The sequence below is a fragment of the Takifugu rubripes genome, chromosome 11 (genome assembly GCF_901000725.2).
Source record: "Takifugu rubripes chromosome 11, fTakRub1.2, whole genome shotgun sequence".
Classification (NCBI taxonomy): domain Eukaryota; kingdom Metazoa; phylum Chordata; class Actinopteri; order Tetraodontiformes; family Tetraodontidae; genus Takifugu; species Takifugu rubripes.
In genome coordinates, this window is record NC_042295.1 from 15,938,714 (window position 1) to 15,956,213 (window position 17,500).

At 55.6% G+C, this 17,500-nt stretch overlaps 3 protein-coding genes across 10 annotated transcripts in view; all 3 read right to left on the bottom strand.

The window, feature by feature from the left end:
* LOC101062480 (ubiquitin carboxyl-terminal hydrolase 2-like) overlaps positions 1–2,178 on the bottom strand; it is a 9,214-nt gene extending 7,036 nt beyond the window's left edge. Inside the window, exon 1 of one of the 3 annotated variants that reach the window (XM_029843992.1) lies at positions 1,158–2,178. In XM_029843992.1, the coding sequence (XP_029699852.1) occupies positions 1,158–1,313 (156 nt within the window). In that variant the 5' untranslated portion in view covers positions 1,314–2,178. Of the gene's footprint in view, positions 1–490; positions 512–1,157 lie in introns of those variants that run through there. The other 2 variants (XM_029843991.1, XM_029843993.1) reach the window with 2 other exon arrangements.
* Positions 1,961–9,958, bottom strand: LOC101062254 (uncharacterized). Its single transcript, XM_029844169.1, has 4 exons — positions 8,999–9,958; positions 8,804–8,893; positions 4,544–5,312; positions 1,961–2,019 (listed from the first exon to the last, which is right to left on the bottom strand). The coding sequence occupies exons 3-4, from the start codon at positions 5,268–5,270 to the stop codon at positions 1,961–1,963; spliced, it is 786 nt and encodes a 261-aa protein (XP_029700029.1). The 5' UTR covers positions 5,271–5,312; positions 8,804–8,893; positions 8,999–9,958.
* Positions 9,959–11,404: 1,446 nt separating this feature from the next.
* The window catches only part of tbcela (tubulin folding cofactor E-like a), a 10,001-nt gene continuing 3,905 nt past the window's right edge, over positions 11,405–17,500 (bottom strand). For 5 of the 6 annotated variants that reach the window (XM_029843984.1, XM_029843986.1, XM_011608794.2 and 2 more), the window contains 7 exons: positions 15,957–16,096; positions 15,695–15,876; positions 14,994–15,250; positions 14,578–14,704; positions 14,398–14,514; positions 14,219–14,330; positions 11,405–14,066 (listed from right to left, as the gene is read on the bottom strand). In XM_029843984.1, the coding sequence (XP_029699844.1) occupies positions 13,860–14,066; positions 14,219–14,330; positions 14,398–14,514; positions 14,578–14,704; positions 14,994–15,250; positions 15,695–15,876; positions 15,957–16,096 (1,142 nt within the window). In that variant the 3' untranslated portion in view covers positions 11,405–13,859. The remainder of the gene's footprint in view (positions 14,067–14,218; positions 14,331–14,397; positions 14,515–14,577; positions 14,705–14,993; positions 15,251–15,694; positions 15,877–15,956; positions 16,097–17,500) is intronic. The other variant, XM_029843988.1, reaches the window with a different exon arrangement.

Genomic DNA, 17,500 nt, shown 5'->3' on the forward strand with positions numbered 1-17,500 from the left:
ACAACACACACGTTGGGCTTCATCTGATGGAGAACGTACGTCACATTCTCACACTCGTACACAAACAAGTAAACAGAAGTGCAGCCTGTGGCCAAGCGTGGCTGCCAGGACGCCCCCCCCCCCCCCCCCCCCCCCCTCCCCCCCCCCACACACACACACACGGGACCACGGGACATGTGACATAATCCCTGATCACCCCAGCGGAGCGATCACAACAGAACCGTGCTGGTTCGTTACATAACAGCTTTGTTGTTGCACTTTCATGTGCTGTTCAGCCGTGAGGACGTCCACCCCCCCCCCCCCACCCCCACCACCACTATCACCCCCCCACCCCCCGCCACCACCACCCCCACCAGCACCAGGGACGCTGTAGCGAAGCACTGAAGAATCAAACGTCCACGGGCGATATAATGAACGCTGATGTGTGTGTGTGTGGGGGGGGGGGGGGGGGGGGGGGCATGTGTGCTTATGGGTGTTTAGATGTACAAACTTCCATCCACAAAAACAGCTGTGGGAGCACCGACCTCTGCCAGGCAGTATATAACCTATATATATACGTATATATGTATAGTGCATACAGGTGTCATACAGCTGCTGCTGAAGGATCAAAGCTGCATCTCTGGAAGATGAAAGGAAACAGACCCATGCAGACCCCCCCCTACTGTGAAGGCTCTTCCCTGGCAGAGGGGGGGAGGAGGGGAGGTGGGAGGAGCTACAACTGATGTGAGTGTGTTGCGTAACACAAACGTGGTTGTTGGCTGGACTCTGGAGCCAAAGAACACGTGCACGCGCGGGCAGCAGCAAGGTGGCGGGGCAAACCGAAGCATTCCTCCACATCTGATCGCTGGGGAAATTATAGGATGGAAAAACCCAGCGGTGAAGGGTCACCTGGGGGGTCCAGGACCGGGGGGTCAGATCAATAAAAGCTTTAAGTCCTGGACCCAGAGCTCCCGATGGGGCAGAAAACACCCGCATTTCGGTGCCTTTCCCGGTCAAATGCGAACTCACGAGCACGACGAGCAGCCGCGGTGCGCGAGGCGGATTAACATACATAAGCGCGTTACATAAGCGCGTGCAGGAGCCCGGGTTTCCTCCTGCGACACCGGGTCCGAGCAATAACCGGGTCCGGGACCCTTCTGCTGGACAGCGGTTCTTACCCTGGCCTGGTGGATGATGAGCCCGACGAAGGTGGAGACCAGCGCGGAGCCGGACACGCTGCCCTTCCTCCGCGCGTCCGGCTTCAGGAAGGGGAAGGCGGCGGCCGGCGGCTCCTCGGGGACGGTGACCGTGTACGACTGGCGCAGGCTGGGCATGCTGCTGCGGGGGCAGGGGACGCTGCGGCGGGGGCGGGGGGCTTCTCTGCTGCCGCTACGTTATTCAGCCATTCCTGCGCTCGCCTGGAACCTGGAACCTGGAACCTGGAACCTGGAACCTGGAACCTGGTCCCGGTCACGCAAACCTGCGCGTGGCCGCAGCTCCAACGCGGCTAAAGCGGCAGAAAAGCGCGCAAAGCGACGCGAGAATCTGACCGTAACCACTGGTATCGACCGGGGACGCGATCCTCCGTGCACCTTCAGCCTCTGTGATAACGCGCACGCACCGAGTCCCCGCTGAGGGGAGGCCCCGCCCCCTTCCACCGCCTACGCCTGACGTCAGCGGCCGCCTCCAGGGCCGCGGCCTACGTCATAAGTCGCCCTGCTGGGTGCTGCGACCCAAGGAGACTGGTGATCAGGACAAGAAGCCTGCCAGCTGCCACGCGTGTAGGAGGAGAACCGGAACCGGAACCGGACCCGGACCCAGATGGTGCAGCGAACACCTCCAAAATTAGATGCTCGAATCTTTAATGATGTTCTGAACCTGGACGACTGTAGGTGGTTCCAGAAGGACCCAAATGTGGCTGGTTCACAAGCACCAACGGGCTGCTCTCTGATCTCTTTGATCTCTCTGATCTCTTTGATCCTTACACGTAAACGTAGAAGAGTTGGTGGTTGTCCCACTCCTCACACCTTCTGTTCCTGCCTCCAGAGAGACACTGAAACAGAGTGAAGTCTGTGGGGTACTACCAGTGACCTGGACCTGGGGCCGGACCAGGGCTGGTCCCAGGTCCGGACCCAGTGACCTGGACCCAGGGCCGGCCCCGGGGTGTGAGGATGCAGCTCACGCGTGCGACGGACACATTCCATCAGCGGGCTGAACAGGGTGAGCTGGGGAGCGGGGTCAGGGTCGGGGTTGGGGTCAGGGTCGGGGTCAGGGTTGGGGTTGGGGTCGGGGTCAGGGTCAGGGTCGGGGTCGGGGTCAGGGTCGGGGTTGGGGTCAGGGTCGGGGTTGGGGTCAGGGTCGGGGTCTGTTTCCTGATGTCTGATGCTAACAGGGATTTGCTGTCATAATAAATGGGATAAAGCAGCAAAATCTAGGAGGAGCCAGCCAACAGTCGCCATGGAAACAGCTCTCACTAATCTAAATGGGCCATATCAGCCTGACAGTTGACGGAGGCCTGTACCAACATTCCGGAACACTTACTGTCGGCACCGTACGGGACGTTCTTCCCCCCCAGTTAATGCTGACCGGGCTGATTTTCGAGTGTGTGTGTGGGAGAGTTCAGGAGTGTGTGTGTGGGAGAGTTCAGGAGTGTGTGTGTGGGAGAGTTCAGGAGTGTGTGTGAAAAGCTGAGAACACCAGGAGCCCAAAGATGATAACGTTTCTGGTTCATCTGGATCGGGTCGTGGCTGAATCTGAATTTAATAAAGCTGACAGATGACTGCAGTGACACGGTGAATCAGGTCAACACACGCACACACACACGCACACACACACGCACACGCACACACACTTGTGACCTCTTCCATCCTCCTCTGATCCGTCCTCTGATCCCTCCTCTGCTCCATTGATCCCAGCTAGTGCTGATCTAAAGTGGGTCAGTGGGTCCTGCATCATCGTGGTCCAGGAATACCCACTGTCACAGGCCGACCCTCATCTTGAGCTCAGTTTAGGTTGTGTAACACGTTACGTTGCTCGGCGGGGGGCTCAGGTTGCCACGGTTACACGTCATCTACCTCCTGGACCCGCTAACATACACATCATTCAGTTGATTGGAAACTAAAGTGCTGCTGCAGGTCCTGGACTGGTGACCCAGCCTTCATGCCCCAAATGACCTCCACCCAAGAGGTCACGTGTCGCCAAGGTCGCCAACGTCTGTGTCTGACTGTTGGCATTAAACAAAAGTTATGAGGAGGTTTTTAGGAAACGTTGTCATGGAAGAGCTGGTTCAAATTGATGTTTTGGATTCCAGAGAGACTTTAAGCTTTGATTGTCCAAAGCCAAACAGGGCTTTGATCTACTGTGTTGCGTAACCTTGTATCGCCGCTGCCCATCGACGCGTCACCAGTCGCCATACGTGGGTAACGACCTGCTGGGTGGCGGCCCGAGAATAATGAAGAATGAATGTAGCATTAAATCCAAAAAGAAGTGACATTTTAAGACTGTCCACCAAATAAAAGGCACATTAAAAACTCGTGGATCATTTTAATGCTGTAAAGTTAACTTGGGCAACAGCGCCCCCGTGTGGTTCAAACACCGTGTGAACTTAAACAAAACCTGCAACTTTTCCACTGGTGGAAATGTACAACCAGCAACAATCATCCCGAGCGTCTCCTTCACCAGCGTGGGGGCCCTCAGACGCCAGGGCCACGGATCTGTTCAAATTAGAAAAACGTGTAGTCAGTGACACAACATGGTAAAGGAATCCTGAGGTGGTGTTGTGTAACCACCGTCCCAACCATGCATTCGCTCTATTAATGATCTATTACTGACTAAAACAGGCTGCGGTTTAATCTCTTGGAGGGACGGATCAAAAGTGAGTTTCCTGTGAAACTGCGCTGGACAACTTTCTGGGAATGGCTAAAAAAGCAGAATGGCTATTTCTGGATATCATTAACTGACTAAACTGCTTCATTATTTTACTGCCATCACGACCTGCAGACGTTTGGTAATGAACATGCGTGATAATTATTTGAATTACTATATTTGAGGCTCTTACCTGATGCTTCATGCTTCATGTTTCCCAAATCTGGGAAAATCCGCCGCTTGATCCTTGGCCTGGATGTTTATCAACCTAACTTTAACGGCTGGACGGTAAATGAAAATGCCGTTCCAGCTGCTCGCCACGTCCACGTCCACGTCCACGTCCACGTCCACGTCCAACGCACGCAAACGCGGCGCGTATCATCCGAGCACGCGCCGCCACTCTCGGATGATGACATCACGTTGGGGCTCGAATTATTGGTGCAAAATAGGCAAGAAAGGGTGAAAATGTCGGGCTGTCAGAGTGACTGCAGGGGCCCAAAGGGGTCGGGACTGCTGCTCGGAACCTTCCAGCCACAGTCTGGACTGGACAGTAACATTAAACTGAGACCGGAACAATAAGAACTCGTCCGGCCCCTCTTTTGTCCCGTGGATAGAGCCAGAGGACTCAACACCCCCCAACAGTGATGAGGGCACACACACAATACAGGCTGACATGCAGACACACAGGGGAGGCTCTTACCGCCCTGCTGGGGGAGGCTGGGCCCCCGGTGCTGCCGGGCTCCCACGCCGAGGCGCTGTAGCTTCTGCTGCTGCCGCCAAAGGTCTCCAGGGTGGAGCTCCGCGAGAGGCCTGAATAGGCCGGGCGGGAAGTGTTGCCGTAGGAAGTGGAGACATCGCTGGTGCGACTGCGGTAGCTCCGCAGGGCTGAAGACGAGGGGCTGGAGGAGGAGGAGGCGTCGCCGAGGCCCAGGGAAGCCAAGTCTCTGCTCAGGTCGCTCTGGGAGACGGATCTTCGCCGGGACAGCGAGATGCCCGAGGCCGCCGGTGAGGAGGAGAGGTAGCTGGACGGGGCGGAGGATGAAGGGTACGAGCTGTAGCAAGCGTAGGACGCCCCCCCCGCTGAGTCCCGACTCCCTGCAGCTCTTAACGGGCGTCCTGCTGAGGCTCTCGCTCCGCCGGCTGCTGCTGCTCCCGAGGATGTCGGTGCGGGGGACGGTCCGGCCACGGTCGCGGTCCGGGTCCGACAAGGTGCTGTAGTTGCGGCTGCGGGCGGTGGAGCTGCTCAGATAGTTGGAGGAGCAGTAGCCCGAGGAAGAGGTAGAGGACATGGGAGAGACGTAGGAGGACAGCCGGTCCCGCTCACCGTAGGAGCCCAGGCCCGGAGTCAGGGAGGAGCTGTAGGAGCCGTAGTGGCCGGAGTAGGAGGAGCCTGCGTAGCGCTTGGCCGTGGAGGAGAGGCGCGACATGCTAGCGCTGCTCTGTCAGCCGCCTCTGAAAGGCTGCGTGGACTGCAACCACAAAAGTAGACAAGCATTAGTCCATCAGCAAATCAATACTTAGCATAGCAGCGTCTCAATGCTAGCACGATTGGTACTGCTGCTACGGTGCTGCTGCTACGGTGCTGCTGCTGCTACGCTACTGCTGCTACGGTGCTGCTGCTACGGTGCTGCTGCTGCTACGCTGCTGCTGCTACGGTGCTGCTGCTACGGTGCTGCTGCTACGGTGCTGCTGCTACGGTGCTGCTGCTACGCTACTGCTGCTACGGTGCTGCTGCTGCTACGGTGCTGCTGCTGCTACGGTGCTGCTGCTACGCTGCTGCTGCTACGGTGCTGCTGCTACGGTGCTGCTGCTACGGTGCTGCTGCTACGCTACTGCTGCTACGGTGCTGCTGCTGCTACGGTGCTGCTGCTGCTACGCTACTGCTGCTACGCTGCTGCTGCTACGGTGCTGCTGCTACGCTGCTGCTGCTACGCTAATGCTGCTACGGTGCTGCTGCTACGGTGCTGCTGCTACGCTACTGCTGCTACGCTGCTGCTGCTACGCTAATGCTGCTACGGTGCTGCTGCTACGGTGCTGCTGCTACGGTGCTGCTGCTACGCTACTGCTGCTACGCTGCTGCTGCTACGCTAATGCTGCTACGGTGCTGCTGCTACGGTGCTGCTGCTGCTACGCTACTGCTGCTACGGTGCTGCTGCTACGGTGCTGCTGCTGCTACGGTGCTGCTGCTACGGTACTGCTGCTACGCTGCTGCTGCTACGCTGCTGCTGCTACGGTGCTGCTGCTACGGTGCTGCTGCTACGGTGCTGCTGCTACGCTGCTGCTGCTACGGTGCTGCTGCTACGCTGCTGCTGCTACGGTGCTGCTGCTACGCTGCTGCTGCTACGCTGCTGCTGCTACGGTGCTGCTGCTATGCTGCTGCTGCTACGCTAATGCTGCTACGGTGCAGCTGCTACGGTGCTGCTGCTACGCTACTGCTGCTACGCTACTGCTGCTACGGTGCTGCTGCTACGCTACTGCTGCTTCAACCCTCACAAATCCACCAAAAGCCTTTCAACGTTAGACAATACTGGCTTTAAGGGAGCATGTTTTGTTGTGCGTGCCACAATAAAGCTGTCTGATGCTAAAGCCTCCCTCAGAACCCCACAGAAAGCCTCCTGCAGTAGCGCCCATCAGCTCGTGTTGAGCTTTAAATGCTGCTCACGGCTCCAGCAGCTACAAATTGGAACATCAAGTGGGAAAAGAGGCATAGAAGAAGAAATGTGGTGGATGAGTTCCCTGAGCTGCTGCCAGGTGGTGCAGAGGCTCAGCAGCCTCTGAATAAATAAAAGAGCTGCTGATGCTCGTCTGGGCCGGCTTCATTTACAGTACAGCTGATGTCTGTGATCTGCCCCTCAACCTTTCCTCTTTTCCTGCCCCCCCCCCCCCCGGGGACACGGCTTTGCCCCTAACTGCCATTTCTCCTCGGTAATTTCCCCTCTTCCGGGTCTCTATGGCTTCCTCCCCCAGCATCTTCCTCGCTGTGACCACAGAGCGATCAATAATTCAGAGTATGGATCTGGAGCTGCAGGCGGGCGGGCCGCCCCCAGAGCCCCGCCCCCAGAGCCCCGCCAGGCCCAGCGTTGCCCCCCCGGCTCCCCTCGCTGCCTCCTGCCCTCCTCCAGAGGGGGGACCACCACAGAGAGCAGGACTGATAAGATAAAAGCAACTATGCACTTTGCTTCAGTGTCGCCATGGAAACAACAGCACACACACTAGCATGTGCTCTCTGGCTACGCTGCATTTAGGCCTCCCCTGAGGTGCTGTTAACCAGCAGTTGTCATGGTTACCACAGCAACAAGCTCCGTCTGTTTGCCCTGACAAAATACAACCTGATTTAAAAGTAGCAGAAGGGCCGATTCAGAGCGGAACTAAGGGTTAACCAGGCTGCTAGTCACTGCTGAGACCAGGGAACTAAGGGTTAACCAGGCTGCTAGTCACCGCTGAGACCAGGGAACTAAGGGTTAACCAGGCTGCTAGTCACCGCCGAGACCAGGGAACTAAGGGTTAACCAGGCTGCTAGTCACCGCCGAGACCAGGGAACTAAGGGTTAACCAGGCTGCTAGTCACCGCCGAGACCAGGGAACTAAGGGTTAACCAGGCTGCTAGTCACCGCCGAGACCAGGGAACTACGGGTTAACCAGGCTGCTAGTCACCGCCGAGACCAGGGAACTACGGGTTAACCAGGCTGCTAGTCACCGCCGAGACCAGGGAACTAAGGGTTAACCAGGCTGCTAGTCACCGCCGAGACCAGGGAACTACGGGTTAACCAGGCTGCTAGTCACCGCCGAGACCAGGGAACTAAGGGTTAACCAGGCTGCTAGTCACCGCCGAGACCAGGGAACTACGGGTTAACCAGGCTGCTAGTCACCGCCGAGACCAGGGAACTAAGGGTTAACCAGGCTGCTAGTCACCGTCTACAGGGCCCCGCTTCACATCGCGGATCACAGGAGCCCTAAACAGGTTCAACACGCCCAAAGTTGGTCTCATTACATGTTGTTACGGGGGGGCAAAGCAGCCCCCAGCGGGCCCATCTCTAGCCCTCTGGCCCCCAGCGGGTCCATCTCCAGCCCACTGGCCCCCAGCGGGTCCATCTCCAGCCCTCTGGCCCCCAGCGGGTCCATCTCTAGCCCTCTGGTCCCCAGCGGGTCCATCTCCAGCCCTGTGGCCCCCAGCGGGTCCATCTCCAGCCCTCTGGCCCCCAGCGGGCCCATCTCTAGCCCTCTGGCCCCCAGCGGGTCCATCTCCAGCCCTCTGGCCCCCAGCGGGCCCATCTCTAGCCCTCTGGCCCCCAGCGGGCCCATCTCCAGCCCTGTGGCCCCCCAGCGGGTCCATCTCCAGCCCTGTGGCCCCCAGCGGGTCCATCTCCAGCCCACTGGCCCCCAGCGGGTCCATCTCCAGCCCTGTGGCCCCCAGCGGGTCCACCTCCAGCCCACTGGCCCCCAGCGGGCCCATCTCCAGCCCTGTGGCCCCCAGCGGGCCCATCTCCAGCCCTGTGGCCCCCAGGTCTCCTCTGAGACAGCAACGATCACTGACTGATCTTAAATCATGATTGCAGGTTAATGATTTCAGGAGTTAATGTGGAGACTGTGGGATTTATCAGCAGACACCCCAGCTATGAATAGTTGTACTCAGTGTTCCTGGAAGCTAAAAATACCTCAAAATATGACACTGATGCCCCCCCCCCCCCACTACCCCCCCGTCCAGAACAGCTCGATGTGCTGCAGCCTCCACTGGCCACAGGTCTGAGCAACATTCAGCTCCTCTGTCTACGGGAGAAGAGGAGGAGGACTCGCTCCCGAAGCATTCAGGGGGAACCCGGAGCCACGGAGGAAGCAGCTTCTTAGCATCTGTTAGCATCTGTTAGCATGTGTTAGCATCTGTTAGCATGTGTTGGTGAGCGGCTATAGAAGCAGCAGTGGCCCCGTCGGCTGCGTCAGTACCACATGTTTCCATAGGCTACCTGCTGGATCCCTGGCTGGTGTGTCAGTCCAGTCTGGGGCAGCTCATCCTACTGTTGCCCCCCCACGGGGCAGGCACTCAGCGACGACGCCTGCAGGGACACACATGTAGTCACCGAACCTTAACGTCTGCTTTACAGGTCAATCTGCTACAGAGGCTGCGCCAAAGATCTTCTACCATGATCCACAAATATCACCTGATGGGATGTCCCAGCAGAAAGTATTCCCGAGGCAAAGAAAATTCCCAAAATGATGTCGTCCTGCTTCTACAGAGGGGGACTGGGAGAATAAAGGGAGGTGGTGGGGGCTTAGGTTGGTCTGAAGGGGCTCTCCCGGCTGTTCCGGGTGCTCGGGCCAATGGACGGGAGGCACAGGGAGCCACTGGGGGGGTGCAGCAGCCAGTGTGAGGCGATAGCAGGAGCAGAGGGATCCAGAATGCCTCAGCTCCAGTTACAGAGCGGTAAATATAGCGTCACCTCTGACCTCTGCAGGTCACCTAACACTCCGTGGAATTCCGGCGAGCTCTTAGAGGAGCGGCGAGCAGGTTTGTGCACCAGCAGCTGCTGGGCCACCGGCGACACCACGTTACTGGGAGCAGCAGCCAGGTCCAGGAGCAGCTTCGAGCGTAACCGATCCGCTCCACTATCACTGCCGCACGGATCGGGTGCCAGAGACACCGGATCCAGCACGGCCGTGCCCGCCTCTGCTCTGCTTCGCACTTCCACAGAGCAAACCGGAATTTCTCACCCCTCTGTGGTTTTTCAAGCTCCAGGACTTGAGCCTGTGAAAGACCTGAATCATAACGCGCATCCAGTCAGATCATCGGCCGTTTGCCCCAGGGAAGGGCAGAGGTAGCCCCGGGCCGAGGCCGCTGTGCGGGGCACCGCCACCGGGGGAGGGGCCGCCCTGGCACGCCCGCCGGGCCGATGGCCTGGACGCCACCGAAAGGCTGTTCGCTGCGCGCGTGCGCGTTCCCCACGTGATCAGACCGGTCGGACCCCCGGAGGGCTGCCGGCTAATGGCAGCGGTGCAGGAGCCTGCAGAGGGTCCACGAAGGGGGCTGAGAGAAGGCGGACGCTGGGGAAACTTAGCGCCCACCGTGTCGCATAACCGAGTGAAGTGCTGGCTGGTTAGGTGGGTGGTTAGGTACCTGGCTAGGTACCTGGCTGGGTGAGTGGCTGGGTGAGTGGCTGGCTAGGTGAGTGGCTGGCTAGGTAGCTGGCTAGGTGGCTGGCTAGGTGGCTAGGTAGCTGGCTGGGTGAGTGGCTGGCTGGGTGAGTGGCTAGGTAGCTGGCTAGGTAGCTGGCTAGGTAGGTGGCTAGGTGGCTGGCTAGGTGGCTAGGTAGCTGGCTGGGTGAGTGGCTGGCTGGGTAGCTGGCTAGGTGGCTGGCTAGGTGGCTAGGTAGCTGGCTGGGTGGCTGGCTAGGTGGCTAGGTAGCTGGCTGGCTGGCTGGGTGAGTGGCTGGCTAGGTAGCTGGCTAGGTGGCTGGCTAGGTGGCTAGGTAGCTGGCTGGGTGAGTGGCTGGCTGGGTGAGTGGCTAGGTAGCTGGCTAGGTAGCTGGCTAGGTAGGTGGCTAGGTGGCTGGCTAGGTGGCTAGGTTGCTGGCTAGGTGGCTAGGTAGGTGGCTAGGTAGCTGGCTAGGTGGCTGGCTAGGTGGCTAGGTAGGTGGCTAGGTGGCTCCCTCAGGCTGGTGCGGACGGGACTACTGCGCCACACCGACTCAGTGTCATCTCAAAGTGTCTCACAGAAACATCATATTCTATTATTACCCACTGTATTTCACATTTGAATTTTAGGGTGCGACATCTCAGATTGCCCAACAAAATATTAACTTTTTGGGGTCCAGAACCCACAAGGCTCGCGCGTTTAAATAATAACAATAGCAAGACTGGTAGAGTTTAATAAATCAGTCTCTTGTCCTTTTGTTCTAAGAATGCCACCGAGGTTTGTGAAGTTTAAGTGAGGTTGCAGTCGCCGAATAATGCACTCACCTCACGGTTGTGGCTCATCCGAACGGACACGGAGACGCCCCCAAAAGTATCTTTGCGGCTGGTTTCAGCTGTTTTTTAGAGCGCAACATAAACTGCGGCGGACGAGGAGCCGTCACGGATGGAGAGTCCTGCAGCTCTTGGGCTGTTTGGGTGAAGAAATCCCGGTTAATGGAGCGCAGCTCCCGCCGCGGAGGAGTCGGACTCTCCGGCCATCATCTAACGGTTCTTCTCGCTTTAAGAGTGACGTCAGTCCGGCGAAGAAGCTGCTCTCTGATTGGTCGGTGCCTCCGCGCGAGCGTCATCCAGCCGAGGCGGGACCCCGCCCCCTACACCGTCGCCATGGCAATGGACGTAAACACAGAGAGTTCCTTCATTAAGAAACAAAAGGGAAAAACTGAAGAATCAACACGTTTCTCACTTGTTATAATTCTTTAATTAGCGTCTAAATGGACGTAAGTAAAGGACAAATGCACTAAAATAGAATGTTTAAACTATTTCTAGTTTAAACAAACCTTTTAATAATTCTCAGATTAAATGAGTATATATGAAATTAAGGGGTCTCCTCATAAATCATGGCTGAGAGTGATTCCTGGAGGAAACAAGCACGTCACTAAGGAGCCATAGTCGTTTATTCACCATCCAATGACATCATCACTGACATCTATCCAATAAACACACCAGTCTTACTTCAGGTTATTAAAATGCATTTTCTATTACTTTCCACTGATTATAAAGAGTTAAGTGTGGCATATTTTATTTCAAAAACTACTTGTAAGCCTTAAACCACAGTCTGTAATAACATTGAACCTTTTGCCATTTTTAGGAGTTTTCAGAGTAGTTGCACGTGTTCTATTCAACATCCTCCAGCGTCGCATGTTGCATATTTAAGCAATGAGGGTGTTTAAACTCTGCATTATTAACAGGTGATACCTGAAAACAACACAAAAACAAGAAATTTAAACCATCATCATGTACTGATGGATTTTAGGACTCAGTAATTAACGTGCGTGCCCCAAAAATGCCCCAATACGCCTGCTTGACATGATTAAACATCCGATTTAACTGAAGCTTAAATCTCCACAGTGTCTCCCAGAACGTTGCTTCAGGGGTGAGCAGACAGGGGAACCCACCATTTGGTTGGTGGTTATTTTCACAGGAATGATCACAGTAATTAATCTCAGACGTAACGAAGCTGCAGCCAGATTCGAGGTCTGTTGTGGCACTTGAGCCGTGGCAGGTGACGATGTCATCATGGCATATCAGATCCATACGAGCCCATTCTATCTGATGCCGTTCTGTATCTGGCTGCAACTGCAACGCAACAACAGCCTCGCAGAGGAAAAGTGGCCGTTTTCAATACTGTCAATAAAATAACACAATTCATTTATGACATAACAAACACCATAATGTTTTCTTCCATAAATATGCATCAAATAAAAGAACAATATGCTAAGGAAATGCAATAAATTAATAAATAACACCCCATAATAACATTTTCACTGCAAACGTGGTGCTAATAATATAGGGACGGGTTTATTTGGTGCCAGCGGTGCTGCTGGTTTCTATGGCTGTGATTCATGCTCGTCCACGCTAAAGCAGCGCTAGCGGGAGGAAAGGGGCGATCCCTCATCACAACGTCCATTATATTCAAGTATAGTGGTTAAAAGTGGTTAATTAGGACAGTGAGAAGGGAGGTTTGTTCACAAGGAAACAACACATCAGCCAAGAGTGCAAAACCACATCCTGGTTTCCAAACCGTCACTTTGTGAATATTTCATACTGTGGCTTCACGAGTCAGTGGTGGGATGAAGAATCGCTTCCTACAGAGGAGAAAATCAATAGCACCAGTTGTCAGACGTCCATTCTCCACTTAGACAGGCCAAGGCTTCACAATAGGATCAATACTTGCTGTGTAGAAGAACAACCCAGTGAGCTATCTTTGGTTGGAATATTCATACGCTCAAATGCTAAGGACGGGTCATGTGACTGACCTGAACCGAAGGCTAAACAATGGACTGAAAAAGAAGACTTTTAGCTTCCGAGAAACAAAAATAAGAAAGAATCGACTCTGGACCCTCTTTACGACCCCAGAAACACGGTCAAAGGCAAGACAGTCCCTCCAGGCCTTACTGTGACCAGCAGGTGGCAGCACTGAACACACCTGCAGTCCTACAGGTGTGGGGCAAATGTTCCACACACCCACCTATAAAGCCACATCAGCAGGTGCTGTCTGACAACATCTGTGAGCAGAAAAATGGAAGAAATAAATAAAACATCCTGATATTTCCCTAAATTCATAGAAAAGATGACTTTCCTCCCTTAATAAAGACACTAAAATCCTCTACAATCCCCCAACGAGGCCGACGGCTTCATCCAGCAAGCCCATAAAATGCCAAAGGTCAAAAGAAACATGGCGTTTACCCTTTTCACAGCTGGATGACCCTGCATTTAATGCCGGGCCATTTAGTCATGAAGTCATCTTCATGTAAGCAGACGCGGGTTCCACTTGGATGGAACCCTGAAACACCCATCAGAAGCAGGCGCATGCTGAGACCTTAAAGTTATGACATCAACCCCCTGGTTGTGGCCACAGCTCGTGACCACAATCAGGGGGTTGGAAGAAACGACGCACAGCATGAAAAACACAGCAGTAAACGACAAGACGAGCCGGGTGTAAAGGCTTTCCTGTGGCGTCCTCGCCGTCTAACGTACAGCAACACGGAGCGCCGCAGCTAACGAGGAGGAGCGCCTCCCTGTGCCGGAGCTATGATACATGCCTGAAAGGAAAAGCTGCTGGTAAAGCTACTCTCCCCCTGTGTGCAGCGGCTGCTGCGTCTCAGCCTGCAGAGCGACGGATGCCTCCACTGGCTCTAATGGTGAAGCTAAATGAAGTTTCTGGGCGGGTGCACGTTGAGCCTTCCAGCGGCCCACCGCTGCTGTGCTAGTGGTGCTCAGTTTACCCTCCGAGTGTTGGAGCTCGTTACACGGTTCCCTGTAAATATCAGTCAGCGAAACAATTAAAAAGGATCCAATAATCAGTCCGCACAGTCACACAGCAGCAGCCGTTCACTTGGTCTTGGGCACCACCATCAGCTCGTCGCCATCTTGGATGCCATAGGAGTGCAGCACCCTGGTGCTGTACTTCATCTCCTCCGGTCCGAAAGCACTGCTCTTGTCGATGTAATAGAGCCGCATGCTGTTGGTGGAGAGTCGGACCACGCCGGTCAGCTGCTTCTTCAGCTCGGCAACAGTCTGATCCAAACGGATGTTTACCTGAGACACATCGCAGGTCGTCAGTGTGAGTCGAGGCCGCCAGCCTCTGCGGCCACGTTAGCTTGATGGCCAATAGGAATGCAAGTATTCAGTTGATCCGATGCTAATGCGGGAGAGGGCGCACAAAGACCCACACATGCAACATTTCGCACCTGTTCCACCTTCTCCTCGCAGTGGACCTCCACCCGTGCGCGGCAGCGCGGCCTGAGGTCAATCTCAGCCAGGGGCTCCAGCTGCCCGTACTTGGTTACGAGGCAGTGGTACCTGCGGGGGCAAACGGCCGTCAGGGGGGGCAGCACGGGTTTACGCTGCCCGCTGCAGCCACTCATACCTGAAGGGCAGCTCCTCTTTGGGGTAGTCCAGGTAGTAACGGATGAAGAACCTCTCTGCGTCCTCCCGCTCCACATCAGTCACCACGCTGCCGTTTAACAGGGAGACGTAAGGAAGCCTGGAAGGGACACAAAGCTGGCTGAGCACAGGCGGCGCAGCAGCCGGCGCTGAACAGACTCACTGTGCTATTATCAGGCTGCGGCGCTCGGCGTCGGTGTAGGTCTGCAGCAAGGGAATCCCCTGCAGCCGCACCTCCTCCAACTTTGGGAAGAAGTTCAGCTTCTCGATGTCGCCCCATTGGTTCAGACCTGAGGCAGAGAGAGACTTCGACTGGGCGGGAGTCTAAAGAGATCCCTGACGTTAAATCACTTGATTCATTTGTGGACACGTATTTTCTCACAGATAGAAATTAGAACAAGCTTGTTGTCCTCAGAACTCCTCAGAACTCCTCAGAACTCCTCAGAACTCCTCAGAACCCGCTGCGCTACACACAACCCAGTTTTTAGGATGCAGTGACCTGGTAGTTTGTGCTACTTCCTGTCAGCAGCCTGGGAACAGGAAGTTGGAGAGCTGAGCCCACCTTTCAGTTTTGCTCACCTGAGTTGTTCAGGTTGATGTTGCGCAGGTTGGGGAAGAGCCGCTTGAGGATGTCTTTGCCGTCCTGGATGGAGCTCAGGTTGTTGTTGGCCATGACCAGCGTGTCCAGCGAGGGGAACATGGAGCCGAACTTGCGGATGTCGGCCCAGTCCTTCAGGCTGTTGTCGGTGATGTGGAGCAGGCGCAGGGTGGGGCAGGCCACGCTGGAGACACCCACGTTGCTGTACTCGTTAAGGCAGAGGAACAGCTCCTCCAGTCTGCAGGACGGACCCAAAGGCAAGAGTGAATGTGACGGACGGAGGTCCGGGGATTAAGAAACCCACTGGCCCCCCCTGGCCCCCCTGGCCCCCCTGGCCCCACTGGCCCCCCTGGCCCCCCTGGCCCCACTGGTCGACTCCCAGTGGGTGAAAACTCAGTCTGACCTGTATAAAATCAACCACTCACTTATTTCTTTCTGGGGTAAACAGCTGTATGGACATGTTCAGGTCAGGCCATAGATTAATTAGGAAATGTAAAGTTACAGGACCCCATCAGGAACTTCTGAGCTTTTCCTCAAACATGAGTGTCCACTTCAGTTCCTGGTCTTCTCGGAATACCTAAAGTCTAAAGTCAGACTGGCAGAAAAACCTTAAATCCCACAAGCCACCCAAAATAAAAGCTAAAGCCTCCATAGAGCATGAGCAGCATGAAGGCGTCCTTACTTGGGCATCTCCCGGGTCAGCAGCAGCACCGTCTCCCAGGACACCTGCGTGTTGTTGAGGACGAAGCGCCGCACTCTGGAAAAGGCTCGAGCACAATGTGGATCCAGGGTCATTCCTCCCAGAGGGTTCGAGCTTAGGTTCAGAAACTCCAGGTTGGGGATGCTGGACACAATTTTACTGATCTGCACACAATAGCTCTCATTTCCAAGAGGTCCAATCAGACAGAACGGACGAGAAGGTGCCGTGCTCTTATTGAAGGTACCTGGTGCCAGTCCTGCAGCTGGTTATGAGACAGATCCAGCTCCATGACGTGGGCACAGAAGGCAGCGATCTCCGCCTGCTCCCCAGCCCTGCTGATCCCACAGCCGCTCAGCACCAGCATGCTGGGGACGTTCAGACGATCTGTGGAGGACGTAGAAGAGGAGGAATGAAGCACTGGAGGAAACCGCCTCCTGGCTCGAGAGTGCAGCTCAGCTAAAGCCCCGCTGACGAGTCTTTGGCCCCACATCGGACCAGAGACCAGAGACCTGAGACCAGAGACAGAGACCAGAGACAGAGACCAGAGACCAGAGACCAGAGACCAGAGACCAGAGACCTGAGACCAGAGACCAGAGACCTGAGACCAGAGACCAGAGACCTGAGACCAGAGACAGAGACCAGAGACCAGAGGACAGAGACCAGAGACCAGAGACCAGAGACCAGAGACCAGAGGACAGAGACAGAGACTGAGACCAGAGACCAGAGACCTGAGACCAGAGACCAGAGACCTGAGACCAGAGACCAGAGACCTGAGACCAGAGACAGAGACCAGAGACCAGAGGACAGAGACCAGAGACCAGAGACCAGAGACCAGAGACCAGAGGACAGAGACCAGAGACCTGAGACCAGAGACCAGAGACCTGAGACCAGAGACAGAGACCAGAGACCAGAGACCAGAGGACAGAGACCAGAGACCAGAGACCAGAGACCAGAGACAGAGACCTGAGACCTGAGACCAGAGACCAGAGACCAGAGACCAGAGGACAGGAGCCAGAGACCAGAAGAGACAGAGACCAGATACCCTGAGACCAGAGACCAGAGACAGAGACCAGAGACCCAGAGACCAGAGACCAGAGACCAGAGACCCAGAGACCAGAGACCAGAGACCAGAGACCAGAGACCAGAGACCAGAGACAGAGACAGAGACCTGAGACCAGAGACAGAGACCAGAGACCAGAGACCAGAGACAGAGACAGAGACAGAGACCTGAGACCAGAGGACCAGAGACCAGAGACCAGAGACAGAGACAGAGACAGAGACCTGAGACAGAGACAGAGACCTGAGACCTGAGACCAGAGACAGAGACCAGAGACCTGAGACCAGAGACCAGAGACCAGAGACCAGAGACCAGAGACCAGAGACCAGAGACAGAGACCTGAGACCAGAGACAGAGACAGAGACCAGAGACCTGAGACCAGAGACAGAGACCAGAGACCAGAGACCAGAGACCAGAGACCAGAGACCAGAGACCAGAGACAGAGACCAGAGACAGAGACCAGAGACAGAGACAGAGACAGAGACCAGAGACAGAGACAGAGACCAGAGACCAGAGACCAGAGACCAGAGACAGAGACCAGAGACCAGAGACCAGAGGACAGAGACAGAGACCAGAGACCAGAGACAGAGACCAGAGACCAGAGACAGAGACAGAGACAGAGACAGAGACAGAGACCAGAGACCAGAGACCAGAGACCAGAGACCAGAGACCAGAGACCAGAGACCAGAGACCAGAGACAGAGACAGAGACCTGAGACCAGAGACAGAGAC

What these genes read in the sequence shown, in the direction of transcription:
- LOC101062254 (XM_029844169.1), bottom strand. Translation starts at nt 5,270, where the DNA reads ATGTCGCGCCTCTCCTCCACGGCCAAGCGCTACGCAGGCTCCTCCTAC. An exon ending in CAGCCTCCCCCAGCAGGGCG is followed by an intron (nt 2,020 to 4,543) that starts GTAAGAGCCTCC and finishes GTCTCTCTGGAG; the next exon opens with GCAGGAACAGAAGGTGTGAG.